We start from the raw sequence: 19047 nt of genomic DNA, 5'->3' as shown, positions 1-19047 counted from the left end.
ATAGTTCACCCAAAACAGGTGCCAACCTATGCCTTTTATTGAGGCCTGCAGAGTTCACCTAATGAATGACGCAGACTTAAAACCTTTTGTTGTTGACACAGATTTTTTTAAATAATGAACTACCCCTTTAATTCTCAATATATGATTTTTAGATACAGTACTTATGGCTAGTGGGTGAATCTTTGGCAAAGCATTTGTGCTGGTGCCACAATAAGTGAGAATGTATCAAGTAGACACTTTTAGTGTTAGCCAGTTTAGTCCATAACATGCAGCCTCTCAAAACGTAGCCCAAGACATTCCTACAACTCTTAATGCATGTACACACACACACAAACCTATGGTCAAGCACAAAAGGGCACATTTGAGATGACACACATGCATGTTAGCACGCTGACACATCTCTATGGTGATGCCCACTCTGTGAATACAAACTACAAGTGCATGATGGGAAAATGAACTTTATCGTGTCAGCACGTGTCTCTTTGATGTTACCTGCCAACATATATTTTATTTCAATTTCAACACCTATGTAACAATAAGGTAAACATTTTTATTTTTCAAACAGCTTGTGAATACATTAACTGTAACAAATATGAATGTAGCGTGTACACGGAAATCGCATGAGAGAATTATTTTCTACTGAGGATGTTTCCTAATTTGTTTCTAATCATTATTATTGATTGTTCTTTAATGAGGTTGAAGTGGAATTGGAATGCAGCCTGGTCATTATCTGCTTCCTATTAAAGGACACAATGTCATCCAGCAACTTGGTCTGTTTGATTCAATATTGCCTCTGATACATGGGAACACACTTTATCCTGGTCAAACAGTCCCTCTATTCTATAATGCCAGGTTAATTTAGCTTAACTTTGTTTAAGTCAACTTAGAGACTTGTACTAGAACACGGTTCCTGCAGGTTTCAGTAAGTCAAATTTGAAGGGGTAATTGACTGCAAAACCGAGTTTGCCTTGTCATAGTTATAAAAGATTCCCACCCCTAATAGATGGTAAGCTGTACATTTCTGTTTAATATTTATCCGTGTTGCAGAAATGAATAAGTCTATTCAAGAAAAGTCTACTTATCGTCACTGTATTTTGTGAACGAGTTCTTAGAAATCCTTCAGCAAACTTGTAAGTATGATTAGAAGGCAGAGTATTCTGTTTTATAACTTGTTATTAGCAGAAACAAAATGTACGTTGTCCTTCGGCATTTAGTAGTGTCATAAGGGTAATTACCGTCTTGTAGAAAGTAGCTTTGCAGGAACCCTCTATAGCTCAATGGTTAAGCATGTGTACCATTAAGTCTACTGCCTAACACGATACCCCTGGTTCAAATCTCTCTCAAAACAATTGATAATTCATTCAACTGATATCAGTTAAGTAACATGTTATTTCCAAGTATATAGAAGGGGGAATTCACACAAAGGCAAATTCTTTAATTTCTTCATTAATAACACCGACATTATAACACTAATAAAAGGCTTCTGATTAGTCAGCTAATGAGGATCCCCTTGTTTTTATAACCACTGCCATCTAGTGGTAGACAGTGAGATAACAATTGGCATATAATACTAGCCCATGTCTGCCATTGCTCCTCTCTGCTTTTCAATCAGGGCTTAGACAAAGGATCACTGCATAGAAATAGTCCTAAAACTGTTCTGTAAACTTACAAAGTGGAATAAAACACACACACAAAGGAGTTATTGTTTTACAGTAAAAAATGAAACCAAAAACAAGATTTTATTAAAGAAGCATAAAAAATAAAACTCTTGATACATTTCTCATAACCGTCAAGTCAGCTCAAATTATAAGAGTATACAATTGTTCTGGCTCACGGTTAAAAGGTCCATAAACTTTCAAATAAAATATATTTCAATTTTAAAATTTCTTCAATAATTTTTTCTCATTTTGTTATAAATTGCCTATATGTTGTACACAGGAAAAAAGGAAATTAAAAAATGGAAAATAAAAATAAATTTGAAGTCATAAAAAGGGTCACATTATTGTCTGGGATATTTAGGTAAGCAAATAAATTGTAAAAATAAAATGTGTAAAAAGTTTTTTTTTGTTTTTTTTTCATCTTAAAAATTATTAGCTAACGCCAGGTGGCTTGAAGACATGCAGATGGTTAACTTACAAATAATGATACATGTTCTTAAAAACTACACTTATCTTCATCAATTAAGTATTGTAACCTTTTGAAAACGAGATCCCACTGATTGTATTCAGGGTATATACATACAAGTCAGGCCTGAAACCTTGTTTGCTGACATTAACATTTTGGTTCTGCATACAAAAGAATTAAAGCAAAAATAGGAAGGCAGAGATTCCAGGGGGTCTGGTTCACCCCAGAGTGCTGAAACACTCCACATCCACCGTCATCACAAAAAGGTCACTGGCTAACCTTACATGAAAAACCCTGTTTTCAAACCTTGGAGAGGGAGGGGGGGGGGGGGCAAGGGCTTCCGCAAAATAAAAATCAGCAGTCAATAAGAGAATATCTGTACCTTTTAACAGTTAATGCTACTGTACAATTACCCTAACACACACTCCCATAGGCCAGGGGGTTATCCTGGAGTGAGAACACCAGAAGAATCTACATTAGATCCACCTGACAGATTCAACGCATTTCAGTTGAAGAACGACATCCTGGACACAGTTCTGGGCCTTCAGATTGGACTTAACACAACAACAAAAAAGATTCACACAACAGTCCAAGTTGAACGGCTCCTGTGGACACATTCACACCCCTGCTTTCATGTGGGCCTGCAGGAGGACAGAAGGAAGAAAAAAAACACTTGACATAAAAACCCAGCAGGGACGGGTTGCCAGTTTACACAGAACACCCCCCAGTGAAGAGTAGAGACAGGGATGCCAGGTTTACAGGTGAGCTCTAGCTAAAGGAACATCTACAGCTGCCCCAGAAAGTGCCCAGTGGGGTCTGTTCTCATGTCTCAGTAGGGAGCTGCACCCAAGCACCGTAGGCTGGCTAGTCTGGGAAACTGGACAGAACTGAGGATGCAACTACCCTTCATATCTGACAGAGTCGGTCGGATCAAAGAGACCTCTGTTTGGGATAAACAAGGGACAGTATTTATTAGATTAGGAAGGAAAGCTGCTGCACTCCACACCCGAGGCAAACGCAGTCCCTCCAGAGTAACACACACATTAGGTGAAATTAGGTAAACCATTGAGAACATCCACTCATTCCATCCCTCCCGTGATGCGGTTGGTGAGAGCTGTCCAACCGTGTTAGATTGTACATGACGTCAAAGAGAGCTGTGTTCAGAATGTACATGAACATGGCTTCAGTGTCTGTCTAGTAGGAATTCACTCCCAGAATGTAGAGTTGACAGTGAATGATGTTAGCCTAACGTGTTGGTCAAGGTTCCCTAGACCAAGCAGACAGAAGAAAAACCATGCAACATTCTGCAGCTGTTGGGATTTGAACACTAACAGTGTCTGGAAGCCCTGGATGAACTAGCTACTAGCTGCCGTATTGGAGGAGTTGATATTCTTGCTATTGTCACTGATGAGAACCTGAAAAATGCATGTGTTGTAGGAAGCCCTTTATCATAGTCGTTTGTTAGTCATGGCATGTCTCATTCTATGAGCAGACTTCCATGTAAGTCTGAAGGGCCACCACAGCACCTGTGGAAACTATCACACCAAAAAACCCAAATGTCCCACTTAAAACACACCATAGGCGAGGCAGTCGATGTGAAACACAAAAAACCACTAACACACAAATCTAACAAGATGCAGTTTCCACTTGAGAAAGGATACTGAGACAAGGGGACATATCTCCAATTCGAAACGCCCTCCATATAGTGCACTACATCTGGCTCATTTGAGACCGCGCCAGACAGCTTTGCTGTGGAAGAGAGGATGGAAGACCAAAAGTCTCTTAAACCAACTTCGGAAGGTTTAGAGGGGGTCTGAATACCACTGTAGTTCATTGCTCTGGGTTCACAGTGCACAGAAAAACAGGTCAAACTTCAGGTGCTTTCCTTAACCAAAACCCAGATTGAACAAGACATTCCCATGTGTGATACAATTAAAGCCCCATATTACTCTATGTAAAAGTAGTAATAATAATAATAGTAGTAGTAAGTCAGTTAACATGGGTCACACACCCCACACATCCAAACCAGTTGAGCTATATAAAGCTACCTGTAACAGACAGAATGTGAGTGGCCAGTGGAAGTTCACCTGGTGTGGATAGATGGATATTTACATTCCAAGGGGGCAAGCCACACTGGGTGAGATGAGAAAATGTTTCACTTAACACACCTGTTCCTATTGACAAATCTTGCACTTGGACCTAGCGCAAGTAGTCCCACCATTTAACATATAGCTAAGGGGTGCTTAAATCACTATCCTGACATCACACACACACAAACAAACACATGATCTGCAACATCACTATCTAGACAAGCCAGATTCAGGCAGACCAAAACAGCTGGGAAATGTATCTTCTGGCATATTCCTTCAATAACTTACTCTATGCTATAATACACATTTAACCAAGACACTGGATCAGTTTTCGAGCAGTATAAATAGGTTTCAGTCTTCATTATAGCCTAGCAAGAGTGGGGTCCTCTCAGGCTCATTTGGTCTGATAGGTGTCTAATTCTATGCCCTTCCTAAAATAAGTTCAAGGCCCCATTCTTCCATGACGGCCTTCTCCTTAGGTAATATGACTGCATGAGTAAGGGAACAGGAGAGCCCAGAGGACTGGTTTACTGTGTACATACTGTCAAACAACATGTAAAGAAAGAGTAGAAAAGTGCAGACCCAGGACAGCTTCATCGAAAAATATCTGTTAAGTACAAAAGTGTCAAAGGAAGAGAGAGAGAAAGCAGAGATATCTTAAGAAGCCAGAATAAAAACAACAGACCGACAGACCCTCAGACTGGGGACTGAACTAGGGCAGGATATGGACTGGCCCAGGTCAAACCAAGGCCTGAAGAAAGATAAGACACTAGTTTCCCATCTTGAGACCCTCTTTCTGGTCCCAGCCTCCACTGCTTACAAAGTCCAGAGTTTCAATCAACATCGAGTCAGGGAATAATATTGTCATCATTATTATTCTTATTATAGTTATTAGCAATAAATCAACATCCGTATAGTGTCATCATCGTATCTAATAATGTAATCATCCTATTGTCATAGTCCATCCTGTGTGTGTGATAACATGTATTGGTGTGAATCGGTCCATATGTCCTTCCTCTTCTCCACAGTTGATGACCCCTGCAGTCTTTTGGATAGTTATGAGTGTAAGTAAAGTCCTTTTTTTTCCTTTTTTGTTGTTTGTTTTGTTTTTCTCCTTCTAAATGACAACCTCTTCCTCTTCCCCTCCCCTCCGTATACTGTTTTTGGGGGGAGAGCATTAGGAGAAGATGCGGATGCACTGTGTGGCAGGGGTGTGGCAGACAGGGCACTCGGGCTCAGACGATTGACAGATCTGCCCGGCACAGTCCATGCAGAACAGGTTGTGGCCACAAGGCACCAGGGCTGCAGTCACCTCGCTCTCAAAGCAGACAAAGCAATCCCTGTTCACAACACCAGGACCCACGCCCGCCAGGGCCCCTGCTACAGCGGCTGCCTTCAGACGGCCCAGCATGCTGGATCCCAAGCCCGCGCTGCCCCCTCCCTCCGAGTCGGTGGGGGAGCCCCCAGGCAGAGAAGAGGCTGAGCAGGAGGAGTAGCCGGTGGATGAGCCCCCTGAACTGGAGCTGGAGGCCCCGGAAAAGGAACCTGCCCCCGTGCCGCCCGACTGCAGCCAGGAGAGGGTGCTGAGGGGGTCGCTCTGGGCCCGGCGGGCCAGCGGGTGATCCAGGGGTCCCACACCAGCATCTGGGGGCAGGGTGGGGGACACACGGGGGGTGACGGCACCTCCGCTTAAACCACTGCTGTTACGGCGAACTGGCTGCTGCTGCTGGGAGGAGCCAGACGTCTTCCCTCCGCTTCCCCCGTTGACAAACGGTGCCCAGATATTGGATGCGGTGAACTCAAACCCAAGTTCTTCAGAGGAGGGCAGACCAGGGGTTGAGTCCGCCCCGAAAGTGAAGCCCCCTCCTCCCCCGGCGCCGCTTGAGCCTGTGCTGAAAGGGCTAGTGGGGCTGCCTCCCTCAGTGGACCTACGGGTGGCGCTGTAGCTCTCGGAGGGCAGGCCACCATTGTGAGTGTGGTAGGAGGTGGAGGAGGACAGCTTCCTAGAGCTGGAGGAGTGGTGCATAGCCAGGGGCAGCGGGGGAGGCGGAGGGGGAGGTGGAGGAGGAGGGGCCTGGTGGTGGTTGGTAGCACGGGACCAGAGAGCAGCTCCGAGGCCTCCCGCTAGTGAACCCAGGCCCTCGAGACTTACGTCAGTGCCGTTGGTGTGGAAGTCGTTGTCTCCCTGAAGGTCCACGAAGGCGCCCGTTCGGAGTGTGATGTGGGTCTCGATCTCCTCGCGGGCGCGGTCCACGTTCTCAGGCATCCCAGTCACCTCAAACACAGGGTCCTTCTCTCGACTCGGCGTGACAATGTAGGTGTGTGTCTGTTGCTGGATGCGCTTGATGGTGGCGCCCTTGGGCCCCACAACCAAACCCACTACTCTGTAGGGCACTCGCACCTGGAGCAGGGAGGCAAGCAGAGACACTGTAAGCCCAAGTGACCTTCCTCAATGTTTTCCACACATTCACACATACATATAAATACGCCTTGTGCCCAATGTTGTCTGTACCTGGATGGTGGTCTGTCCGGGCAGGTGAGGAGGTCCAGGAAGGGAGCCTGCTGTGCCAGGCCCTGTTCCCCCCGCCTTGCAACGAGATGCCCGGATCATGGAGAAGTGCTCAGCTGCAGAGACTATCTCACGTTTGGCCATCTCTACGTCCTCCCTGCGACCTGTCACAATGAACACTGGCTCCTCGCCCCTCACAGGAGTCTTTATGTATGTGTTAGTCTTGGCACGTAGGGCCTTGATCTTACAACCTGAAACAGAAAATTGGTGAGCTAAGTTAATACATGATAAATTACAAACAAATAATTCCTAGTAAACATCTACACGTTGTATGCTGACACAAGCACCAAACTAAATAATACAATTATCACACAGCATGCGAGCCATTTAGTAGCGTTAACTCCACTGAATTGCTGCTCTGTTACTTTAAATATGGACGCTTCATTGCTAGTAACCAATGAGGTGCGCTGTGTGTGATGTCATCTGGGAAGCAGAAAGCATGGCATTTTCAAACAAAGAGAACAATGCCGTAATGCTACCCACAACTGCGCTTGGCGCGCCAAACCTAACCAATAGTTTTTTTTATTGTATGAAGAAGAAAATGTTGATGAAACGTGGTGAAACGCATAATATACAGGACCGCATACACGAGCGAAAGCTGCCGACAAAACAGGACGCAGGGCGTAACACCGCCCAGTCTCGTCCCGTGTTGTGTGCGTCGGCCCTTTCAGACACATAGACCTTCTGATATGACAAAATCACTAGAAACCTGCATTCAGTGCAAATTCACTGAGTATCGACATTGAAATATTGTATTTCACATTAATGGCCCGGGTTTGCATTGCGTAAAATCTAGTTCCCCCGGCGTGTTTCTTTGTTTGGTGCAGGGTGCTAGACATGTCCAGACTCCCGACAATCTGCCGCTTTGTCTGACCCTCTCCTACCCCTCCCCCTACCTCCTACACACGCACCACACATCACCACCCAACCGTTGTCTTAAGTGTTGCGAGGAAATGCTAATAAAACTTACAACTTGTTTTTAATATATCTATATAGAGCCAATACGAAATAATCAACCACTTTAGTCAACAGTGCCAACTGTCCACAACTGGTATAGCGCTACAGAACTAGACAGACTTGCTCCCTCACCACCCAAACAAAGGAAGGTGGTCTACCACCATATAGTTTATGCATTAATTATATGCTTTGAGTTGACCCCGTTACATTTTTCGTCTACAAAACACATTTCCAGATAGACTACAGTGAGATAGCCAAGAAGACTATAGTGAAAACAATACTTTTCTTACCTTGTCGACCCACTATTTCTGCAACATGCTCCGAGCTTGGGACAGGCACGCATTCAGTCATGTTGACACTCCTCTTACGGTTGCAAAGGACAGAGCTTTGTTCCCCATGAAGCATAGAGTGTGGACCAGCCATGTGGTAACCACCCGATCCGTAATACTCTGGAGATGGAGAGCAGGACGTCGGGGAGTCCCGGGAGCCACCGGGATGCTCCAACATTTGGAGATCAACATAACCTCCACCACTCACTCCGTTGCAATTCTCCGAGCCCGGTCCTTGAGTCCCGTCGAGCGGGTCAACTAGTCCGCCTCCACCGCCCCCACAGTCCACCTTGTCTAGGGCCATGAGTGACAGTTGGTCCAGGGCGAAGCGAAGCGCCTCTTGATGGTCTTCTTCCCGGGACTCTTGGTCTGTCTCCCGAGGCAAGATGACCCCGTTGTGCTGACTGCTGATTACCATGTCGTGGTCCATAATCTCGGGGTGGAATAAAGGACTAGGCATAGTCCCCGTGGTTTACCATCAGATCTTGGTTGACTGTGTGTGTAGTTACCGAACGCACCTTTTCACTGAAGAAAAACAATAAAAAAAACAAAAACAAAAGAAAGCCAATTAATTCAGTTGTATCTGGGGCAGAAGTATTGGATGTCCAACTAAAAATGTTTAACAGAAACAACAGATAGTTATAGATTAGAAATAGTGTTGAATGTCAAATGAATTTTAACTACCCATTTTACCCTAAATAAGTGCATGTTCCATTCACAGAGCGCCGTTCCCCTGCCTTCGTCTACCCCCTGTCCCCGCTTTGTCTGTGTTTTCACTTCTGTCTGGCATAGAAGCCATATGGCCGACTAGCTTTGCTTCTTGAATTGTGAAGAACGTTAGCAATTTAATGAGCCAATAATGAATTCAGTATGTCACATACCCAAGTTGGGAATATTTTGTGTATCGATTAAATCTGTCTGATTTCTTTAAAAAAATAACCAAATTTGAGAGAGCGGCAATCTGTTGTTAGCTATAGCCAACAGAAGCTAGCTAGCTTGCTCCACAGAGTTAGCTAGTCAAGTCAGTCACGTTGTCGACCCCTTTGTTTGGGAGTACCACAGCTAGCTTGCGATAGCCCAGTAAAATACTTGATAAGTTCCAGAATGAGTCTCATTGACATGCTTAGTATAACACATTTAAACAACATGATTTAAATTACTTTACCTTTTCGATGTGAAGTGTGTAGGTGCAATTCCTCTCTTTTTATTCTTGAGAGAAAGAAGGATACGAGTGCGCTATGCTATCTAGCCTGCTAAATTGGGGGCGTTGGAGAAAATGTTTCTATAAAAACGAGGAAACACGCTGTTGATAAGATTCGACACCCGCCGGATTCCGAGTTATTTTATCGACCTGTCATTCTTAGCATTGGTTTAGAGTCTATCATGACGTTTCCATGCAGATACCTTCTGAAAATTGTATCCGTGTCTAGCCTCTTTCTCCTGTTCCCTGGTCCACCGCCTTTGTCTCGCCAAGCGCACGCCGCTCTGCCTGTCTCGCACACATCACTGACGTCACCCGCGACACAACAATGGGTTCAAAGGCCACGCAACACATGAGCGCATCACTGCAAAGCGCGCTGGGCACACTGTTGTGGTCAATGTTTTTGTGCCTCTGCACTATTACTATTACTATTTACTTAATCCTGTAACTGCCCAAGTGAAATTTCATGAGAAAAAAGCGTATCAAAATTCAAAAAACGAATGTGAGTAGGGTAAAATATGAGACAAAATAGCAAAAACGCTGACCAATAACCCACTGAATTTACTATATAAGATTGTGCTTTTGTCTCTAATGACCCAACGTCTGTAAACTGCAGAGTGAAGATGGCTTCTGAAGAAAAGAAGATAACATACATGAAATACAAAATGGTTTGCATTTATTTACTACTCAAGATTTTTTTTTTTTTTATCAAATTACTTGATATTTGACTTTTTAACAAAGGTAAACATAACAAAATCCATATTTGGATCAACTTTAAACCTAAAAAAGAAGCAACATCCTCTTTCCAATTTTATCTTTTCAGTTTAGAAGCTATCTCTATTTGGTATGTAGGCTATCAAATATCAAATGCCTAAATGTAAATTGACATCAAAAGTTTGCCTCAAAACAATTTGTATTGTCAAAGAAATATAAAAAAATACAAAATCCCAAACAGGCAACTATTTCAGAGTAGTGGTCCATCTGTAACAGCCATCATATCTACTGGCAGGTCATTAATGGAATACAAAAACTTATTTCTACATACAACAAAAACAGACAAAATCAGCACCATATTGAATTGAGAGAAGATTACTGTTCAGACAAGTGAGAGCAGTACTACTCATCACCAACAGCCCAGATAAAGTTTAAAGAGCAAAAAAACAGACACTCAAACATCAAATCATACATGACACCTGAAAATATAGAAAAGGACTGGATGAGTAATACAATTTTTATGACCATTCTGACAGACTTGAGGGAAATGTGTCTACACCCCTATGGCTTAAATAGAATAAGAATCAGGGCTGATTGTTTATTAAATGGCAGTATCTAGGGACTAAGAATCAGGGCAAATGGGTTATTTGAAACTGGCAACCAGATGGAGGATCAAGACAATGTACTTAAAATGACATCCAGGACATACATCAACCATGTTCAATGATCACACAGGTAATCTCTTGAAAAGGTCAGTCCCAAGTCTCAGATAATTATTCATAAGCCTGTTGTCCTCTGACCCAGTCTGCACTATAGGGGTGGCACACACTGCACCTCAGGGTAAATAATACGCTATACAGTTCCAGAGTAGTACATAACAGTACAATGGAACCATTAAAATCAAAATAAAAACACATACACTACTACAGTGCATTGCCCTCCGATTCATCCATACATCTACACCGCGCAGACAGACACAATCAGAGTGAAACACAAACATTTTGATATTAATTCTGTGATTTCAACTTTGACTTGTGAAACATGTTCACAAAAAAGTTAACAAGGCTGCATTGTTCAGAGCACCATCTATATTTGAATTTAAAAATAAAAGCAAACTAATTAGAAAGGCTGAACTTCACAGTCTCTCCCCAGACATAAAACATATTTCTATAGCTCCAATTTAGACTGGTCTAAAATATATTTTGATTAAATTCACAAGGGCTGATCTGCAGATCCATGGTGAGACTGGGATGAGCACCATCATGTTGACAAATGCAATTAAAAAAATGAATAAAAGTCCTGTGTATTTGTGGTTTGAATACTGCATTCCAGTCAGTTCTCTAGCAGTTACTGATCCTGTGGGAGAGACAGATACAAATATATATATATATATCACTCATTAGTCAGTAAAAACAGTTTGACCACATTTTTGAGCAAATACATCATTTATATATTTGTTCATACTTAGAGTCTGAATGGGTTTTATTCGCCATGAAAGTTTGCACAGACAAGGAATTTGCGTTGGCAGGAAGGTGCAAACATTAAACATATAGGAATCAAAAATGTAAATCGCTTTATACGTTCTGTACTTCGATAAAAAGGAACAGTCTTACTTAAATAAAAAAGTTACAATCTATGATTCAGTCTCTTTTTTTGGGAACAAGCTGGCAAAACTCATGTTAGTTCCTTTCAGCTAGTCCAGCTTCATGCAAAACTCAGAAACCTCCTCTTCTGCTACACTCCCATTAAGTAATCTACATCATCGTAAATGAAACCTTTAGTTTTATAACAGTTCTATACCTTGGCTATGACTCCTCTTTGTCCACTGGCTCAGTCTCCTCTTCCTTCGGTGTGTCTGCTTCCACCTCTACAAGTGTGTTAGCGTCCTCTATGTGAGCCAGCATGTCTGCCATGAGGGCCTCTTCCAACCTCCTCCTCACATTGTGCACCAGGTCCTCCTGCTTCCTGGAGACAAACAAGTGGGAGAAGGAAGTTAGTGTGACAGTCTTAATCTTTACACACCAAGACTATCTTGTTTGCCGGGGGATTGTTTGTTGATGGAGTGGTGTGTGTTGAAGAACACCCACTTGTTGCTGTCTGGCTTTATGCTACTTGGCAACAGTAAGAAATAAGAACAAGAAAGAAAATAGAACAGGATAGAACAGAACAGAAGGAGAGGTCGGCGACAGGTACAACAAGAAGAGGGGACAAAAAAAGACATCCTTTTCTATAACAAGAAAACCAGGCATTCCCTCTTTCTGCACTGTCGAGCAATGTTTACCTACAGTAAATAAACCATAAATAAGTGTGCTGTTATCCAGCTACTGAAGCTACATCAGAGTAGGAACTTTCTACCCAACAATAAGGTCTTTTCCCCCCCCTGAACATAGGATTGCCAGTAATCTTTGCTCTACTTTCTTGATACATGAACTTTGTAGTGTGAGATCTGAGTGTATGTACATGTGAGAGAGAAACAGAGTATCACCTACCTAATATCCTCATCTGTCACCATAAAGGCCTTGCAGAGAGGTTGAGCTGTGTTGAGCCAGACTCCAGGGTTCTTCTCCACAGCTGCCGTCAGCTGCCCAGTGACAGGGGTTGGGCTGGTGTGTAAGGCGCTGGCAATGGCAGACAGCAGAGTCTTGTCTGAACACACAGGGCCTACACCTGGTGGATGAAGAGAGGAAATACACACAGGTTCAGTGATCTCACATACAAAATAAAAGACAATATCTTAGAGTGTTGTAAAACACAGACATTAAGCTTGACCTCAATCTGTGTTTAGTTTCTGGGTACTCACCTTGAAGACCCTTCGGCAGTTCCATGGTTTTTACCAGCTGCTCCGCGATGTCAAACGCACTTAGACCACTCAGTTTCCTTTCCCAAAACAGCTTTAAAAAACAACACAAAATATGTAAAACACAACCAGTCATTTCACACACCATTTGAAATCGATTTCTCTACCAATAAGCATCAAGCAATCTTGCAACAAGCAATCACCTGTCTTGGTTGGTCCACAGCCTTGTGAGGGTCTGTCTTCACCTTATTGTTCGGATGATTGGTCACCTTAGTGACAGGCTGTTTAAAGATAGATGCCGTCTGTCGGACTGGTAGTGTTGTGTTCAGATCAGGCTTTATCTTGAAAACAGAGAAAAGGAATCAGGAAAATAAAAATCATTATATTGTACTGAAGCAAACAAATACAATGGGTCTCATACGCTAGTGGCTGCTCAATGAAAAGAACGAGAATCTTCTGAAGTATATATCAATCAACACCCCTAACCTTCATCTGATGGTTGTTATTGTCATAACGATGCTTGTGTCTATTTCGGTGCACTTTGGTCATCAGCATCCTTCCAGCACGGGGGTCGATGGCATGCACGTCCATTGTGTTGCCCAGGCAACGAGAAATCTGGGGTTTGCTGAGAAACTTCTTGCCAGGGGGACTATGGAGACAAGGCATTAGCACATCTGAACCACACACACATTCTGACGTATTCACGTAGACAGGAACTACGTTATATAGCTAGCTAAGGGATAAGCAACCCACTTGTTAACTAAATACATAACGAACTCTAAGTATTTGTATAACATCAACGTGGTCATGCAGCGTCAGGTATTATAGAAGGTGGCTTACTGATCGCTGGCTAGCCGTAATAGTAGTACTGGGCCTGCAAACCTATCAGTAAACAATGAAAGCTGGCTAGGTACCTAGAGAGCTAGTTTGCTAATACGGCTAACGTCGTAACCACACAGCTTAAAATACAACACAAATAATTTTGATACGTAGATATGAGAGAATGACTAGTAGTGCATTAAAAAAAAACTATATTAACATGATGTAATATGACGAGCTAAATAGCATGCATTGGCTGGCTTTCATACCATCTACTCGTATCTTTCAAATGTTAGCTAGCAGCTGTATGCTACAGTAGCAGCATACACACTTCAGCAGCAGGTAGGCTAGCGAGCTAGCTAACGTTGGTTAGCGTTAGCGTGCAGAACATGTTTTTTTCTGCCGACACGTTAAAACTCTTGAGTTTCCTTTATCATTTAACAACTTTCAAACCAATGTAATACTCGCACCTTTTCCTCTCCATGCCTCTTGTATCCTTGAGCTGATTAATTCAGGAATCAGTTTAGCAGGCTAGAGTAATTATTATTGTTCTGAATGGATCTGCTTTCGACTCCCAAGTCAGCTGTCCCTCGCTTTCTCATGTCTAGACACTCATTAGATTACTCCGCGACACTATTACATAATGTCCACATCAATTCATCCGCTCTACCACAATGTGTAGTTCCAAAGCAATACTAGCCTGCCCTACCTTATATATCAATGCAATGTAAACTAATTAATGCACATGGTCCTACAATTTCAATAGTTTTCCCATATATATTTGATTAATTATCAATTTCTGCACACATCATGAATGTTCCGTCTTAATCGGTTTTAATTGTGATGTCATAGCGGAATTCTGGCCTACATGTTTACCCATAGACTGTATATATGTCTATGTTTTTACCCCCCAAAAAGTCAACCACCTTTTGATTCCGATTGTAGTTCCGTTCGAGTTTTTATTACAACAATATCATTAGTTGGACGCAGGAGCTCCAAGAAAAAAAAGCCCAGACAACTTTGTTGACATTTGTCATACAGGTTAACTGAAAAGCATAATAGGTGAAGGAATAACCCAAGACTATAATACTTTATGATTTCTGATTGTTGGAGGCCTCGGGACCCAAGTAATTTAAGAATTCTACCTTCTCTCTGATGGACCAAATTACATCAGTAAACAGTGACAAAGACTGTATAATTAAAGTTACCTAAGACAGAGGAGTTGTTAATGACAGAAAACGAATTCAAGATCAAAGAAATCAAAACAAAAGTAAATAAATAAAAAAACTGTACATAAATGTGAATTTATCATAATACATACACTTCTTTATCTATGTCACTACCTGGCCAAGTGCTTTCATCAGAGGAATGCACAATGCAGTTGATTTAAAATGTCAAAATCAGGTTGAATTGTCCATTGGTATTAATTGAAAAGGCTGAAGAATGTCTTTGCTCCTGGTGTGGAGTCATGTCAAGGTGTCAGATGTCACTCAGCTCTGGTTATGGTCCTCCCCATCTCCATCGGGTCATCTTCCAATCAGCACAAACCGACCTATACATTGAAAGAGTAATTTACACATTTCAGGGGATCATTTATTTGTAATTTTATACTGAGCATGCGCTTGACCATTACAAATCGTTTTCTGCTAAAAACGCACAAAGCTCATCTTGAATTTCAAGTGCAGTTTGTCAAACACGTTAGTCTTACCTTCAATGTATCTACTGCAGTTACTCGTCCTTCTTGAACTTGCCGCTGATGTATGGCACATAGTCTAATATCAACCTCCAATCTGTGAAATGAACCAATGCTACTCCTCCAACTGAACCCCACAAAGCCATGGTCGGCAACCTGCGTTAGTGGAAACATGCAGAAGTACAATCAGAAGTATGAGGTTACTGTATATAAAATACACACTCAATTGTTTTCGTTACAAGATTTGAGACAACGAGTCAGCCAGGCATGTTGAAATGCAGGCAGACAATAAAAACAAACACCCTCATTAACCGCTTCAGTACTAGCTAAACGACTAGGCTAACTGCGCTAGCTAGTCAGACTGTGGAGTCTGGAGATGACCTCGTCTTGCTACACCGCAGACTAGTAGCATGAGCAAGGGCATACCAGAATACTGCAGGGCATCAAAAAGTCCACTTCACTTCAACAAACAAAATGAATGACATTTAATCGATAATAAGCCATTTACCACGTTTTGACGATGGACACATACTTCTGGCCGACGAGTTTCCCAAGCATTTTGACCAACGCTTGTAGATAGATGTTAGCTCTTCAAAGATTCACCAATCTGTTTAGATATGCGCAAGCGCGAAGTAGTGCTTCCGGTTATTTCTAGGGTCAACCAACGGAGGTACCAGGGCCTATATTAGATTTATATTAGACATTCTCTGGAGGAACTATCTCTGGGACACAGAACCGAAAGGGAAGTGCGTTATTTTAAATCAGATAACATACTCATACTGTATACTGGTCCATGATTTCCCCTGCAAACTATATTTTCCCAAACACAGTTACAAATCACATCATGGATGTTTTTAACCCTTTATTACAATGCTTTTTTCATTTAGGTATACAAGCTCAAAAAGAAAGACATTGAAAAAAGGTATATTTCTGTTATTAAAAATGGCACATTTATTGCTACATTACTGTTATATACACGACAGTTCTCAATATCTACTTTATATATAAAAAATAGGAAACTGGAGGCACTTTGAGGACATGTAGTAGACTCTGTCCCCAATGTAAGTGAGACAGTGGGTTTTGTAGCAGTGTGTCTGTTGAGAAGGGGCAAAAAAGGCTGGCGTATAAGATCCCTTGGCAAAATACTAGTTGTGCGTTTTGAAAGGGTCAATTCTAATGATAATGTATACAACATTCCGACGATGGACACATAGAAACTGAACTGTTTCTAAGTCCATTTATCAGACACAAATCAAGTACAATTTGATCTGAAACAACACTACAATTTGGAGGAAAGAGACCAATATGAAAGGTAATTGTGACCAATCCAAAATAAGGAAATAAAATACTGATACATCAGCATCCGTCTGCAGTGTAAAATACTGTTCAGATGACGGCAAACTAATGAGCAACTCGTATTTTGTACCCACAATTTCTGCTCAAATGATTATCTATACAGGTTTATTCCAGTAGAAAACTGTTAGGACACTGTGCAGTGTTCTCAAATTTACATTACTAAACATCCTGCCTGGAAAAATCCTTATGTTTATGATGTGTGAATGGTTTGCTTTGAGGATAGCTGACAGTGAAAACTGGTACTGGGTCACTGAGCCACACGGAAACAGCTCACAGGGATCCTCATCTCCAACTGAGTGGCAGTAAAGAAAATATAAAAATAATTCTAATCAAATCATTGCTTTGGGCACCAACAAGAGCTCACTGAGATGCACAGAGACTTTGCCACACCTTTTCCTCCCACGAACCTTGTATAACAACAAAAGGATAAAGCCACAAAGCTGTGATCGCACAATGCAGAGTCCACAATTCAACAGTGTAGTAATCAGGCACTAGTGAGCAACCACTCTAACATGCTCCCTAAGTCAGGAGAACGACTAAGGCCACCCCATTTGATTCATTTTCATGCATTTCTTACTTTGCTTTCACAATGAAATGTTTTAACATATAGGTTTCAACAACTGTAGAGATGCTATATGGTTACTGAAGAAAATAAATGTATAAACTAGCTGAAGAAAAATCTTCATTGTGTCTCACCAAGATCTTTCATATAAATCTTATGAATTTATGTTTGGTGAGCTTTGCCAGTACTGGAATACACCAAATTGCATTTAATAGTGGATATTAAGCACTGGCTGGCAGAAGTTCCTGAAACAGACTTTCTCCAAGTGGCCCACAATTCATTAATAATAAATGGGAAATTACAACCAGAAAATTGTGGTGTTTCCTACAACGTTATCACCTGGCACTTCATTTCTCAACATTACTGACTGAATATGCTTGAGAAGAAAGAGACACACATTTGTTCCTGGCATCTAAACTGAAAGCTGTCTTACATTTAAACAATGTAAACAAAAAAAAGCAATCCAAAAGTAAAAACTCATGACTATCTTACAGAGTAAAAAACAATAAAAAAAACAAACAAATAATTCACTTCTACAAAAAGGAGGATTCTTACAAACAGGTTTCATAACAATATTTGTTCAGAAAAACAAAAATACACCCTGTGTCCCATAACACAGGGAAACCAAAACCAATGTCAGTCGATGGCAGTTGAATGCATTTAAGAGTGTCCACGACACTTCGGGGTTCCATTCCGCAAAATCTATCAAGTCTCGACAAGCATTTCTTCCATACTTTACCAACTAAACATTAGTCTACTAAAAATAGACTTTCAATCCCGTCTTACATTAAGTCTTCATTTATGTGTGACCTGGGACAAACGCTTGCACTGCTAACTGAACTTCCTCCACTGGGGAACAATGCTCATGTCATCAGCTGAGTTTGAAGCTCAAGGTAGAGGGTAGCATTGACAGGGAGGAGGAAGATGGAGGGTCGGAGGATGTAGAAGCCTTTTGTCCAATGCCCCACTGTAAAGATTCTAAGGAAGTTAGAGGTGACCACAGATATTCGATCCCTCAGGTCTAGTGGGTGGCCTTGCATGGTTCTTGGTCTGGATGTGTGTTGGTGGCATCTTCCTCCATGGCAGTCTTTTCTTTCCATACCCATGGCAGTGACATGAACGGATAGACATGACACCAGGACATATGGATCTAACCCCAAACACCCACACCACACACTATTCCCTCTGACGGATCTGTTTCTAGGGAGCCCTTACAGACAGGGATACAACAATATAGTCAAAGGAACACAAATGGAGTCTTATTCATCTATTACCATGATGTCCAGCCTCTTCGGTGTCGGCTTCTACCTCACACTTCAGTCCTGCAATTCATCTTTGAAAAAAAGTACTAGGGTGGTTAGGAGATCATCTCATCCAAGCGTCTGCGTTGTGTGGACTGTGGATATCAGGCACACATCTAAACGCAGACAGTCTGTCTTCTGATATCCCCTCATAATTAAAGTAAGACCTCCTCTTCAGATGGGAATGGCAAATGACTATTAAAGGACACAAAAATCCTAAGGTTTCGCTCACATGAGCTATTGATCCAAAAATACTATTTGATCCAAACAAATTTGCTCCCAACATGTAAAGCAACTTCTTAAAATGTCTTACAAAAACATGACCATTAGGCAGAAAATCATTGTTAACTTTCCTCTGTCTGTGACCGGTCTCTTAGCAGAGTTCAGGGTATCTTTACTGTAAGGATTCTTCAAAACTCTGTGTGTGTGTGTGTGTGTATGAGATGCTCTTGTATTCAAGGTCAGGAATGTGGACACTGGCTTTGTGTGTGTGTGTGTGTGTGTGTGTGTGTGTGTGTGTGTGTGTGTGTGTGTG

At 41.9% G+C, this 19047-nt stretch overlaps 3 protein-coding genes across 4 annotated transcripts in view; all 3 read right to left on the bottom strand.

The window, feature by feature from the left end:
- The window catches only part of LOC136959289 (methyl-CpG-binding domain protein 3-like), a 165623-nt gene extending 151447 nt beyond the window's left edge, over positions 1 to 14176 (bottom strand). Inside the window, exons 1-7 of one of the 2 annotated variants that reach the window (XR_010878729.1) lie at positions 14071 to 14176; positions 13268 to 13430; positions 12985 to 13122; positions 12785 to 12875; positions 12474 to 12651; positions 11785 to 11949; positions 11068 to 11340 (exon numbers count right to left, since the gene is read on the bottom strand). Coding sequence is in view for 1 of the 2 variants with exons in the window: in XM_067253580.1 (XP_067109681.1) it covers positions 11790 to 11949; positions 12474 to 12651; positions 12785 to 12875; positions 12985 to 13122; positions 13268 to 13430; positions 14071 to 14084 (744 nt within the window). In the remaining variant the exon portion in view is untranslated. Of the gene's footprint in view, positions 1 to 9944; positions 11341 to 11784; positions 11950 to 12473; positions 12652 to 12784; positions 12876 to 12984; positions 13123 to 13267; positions 13431 to 14070 lie in introns of those variants that run through there. The other variant, XM_067253580.1, reaches the window with a different exon arrangement.
- LOC136959377 (RNA-binding protein MEX3B-like) lies at positions 2493 to 9513 on the bottom strand. Its single transcript, XM_067253695.1, has 4 exons — positions 9235 to 9513; positions 8031 to 8594; positions 6727 to 6974; positions 2493 to 6615 (listed from the first exon to the last, which is right to left on the bottom strand). The coding sequence occupies exons 2-4, from the start codon at positions 8527 to 8529 to the stop codon at positions 5392 to 5394; spliced, it is 1971 nt and encodes a 656-aa protein (XP_067109796.1). The 5' UTR covers positions 8530 to 8594; positions 9235 to 9513; the 3' UTR covers positions 2493 to 5391.
- Positions 14177 to 14539: 363 nt separating the features above from the next.
- uqcr11 (ubiquinol-cytochrome c reductase, complex III subunit XI) lies at positions 14540 to 15899 on the bottom strand. The gene is made up of 3 exons (XM_067253360.1): positions 15802 to 15899; positions 15309 to 15449; positions 14540 to 15152 (listed from the first exon to the last, which is right to left on the bottom strand). Exons 1-2 carry the CDS (start codon positions 15849 to 15851, stop codon positions 15329 to 15331), a joined length of 171 nt encoding a protein of 56 aa, XP_067109461.1. The 5' UTR covers positions 15852 to 15899; the 3' UTR covers positions 14540 to 15152; positions 15309 to 15328.
- Positions 15900 to 19047: the final 3148 nt, after the last annotated feature.

Source organism: Osmerus mordax, chromosome 16, assembly GCF_038355195.1.
Source record: "Osmerus mordax isolate fOsmMor3 chromosome 16, fOsmMor3.pri, whole genome shotgun sequence".
Taxonomy (NCBI): domain Eukaryota; kingdom Metazoa; phylum Chordata; class Actinopteri; order Osmeriformes; family Osmeridae; genus Osmerus; species Osmerus mordax.
Note: the sequence above shows the minus strand (reverse complement) of the source record. Positions and strands in the feature narration are given on the sequence as shown.

Coding starts and splice junctions, on each gene's coding strand:
- LOC136959377 (XM_067253695.1), bottom strand. CDS start 8,529: ATGCCTAGTCCTTTATTCCACCCCGAGATTATGGACCACGACATGGTA. Junction 6,975..8,030: donor AGAAATAGTGGGTCGACAAG/GTAAGAAAAGTA, acceptor TTTCTGTTTCAG/GTTGTAAGATCAAGGCCCTA. Junction 6,616..6,726: donor CCGGACAGACCACCATCCAG/GTACAGACAACA, acceptor TCCCTGCTCCAG/GTGCGAGTGCCCTACAGAGT.
- uqcr11 (XM_067253360.1), bottom strand. CDS start 15,851: ATGCTTGGGAAACTCGTCGGCCAGAAGTATGTGTCCATCGTCAAAACG. Junction 15,450..15,801: donor GTGTCCATCGTCAAAACGTG/GTAAATGGCTTA, acceptor CCACTAACGCAG/GTTGCCGACCATGGCTTTGT.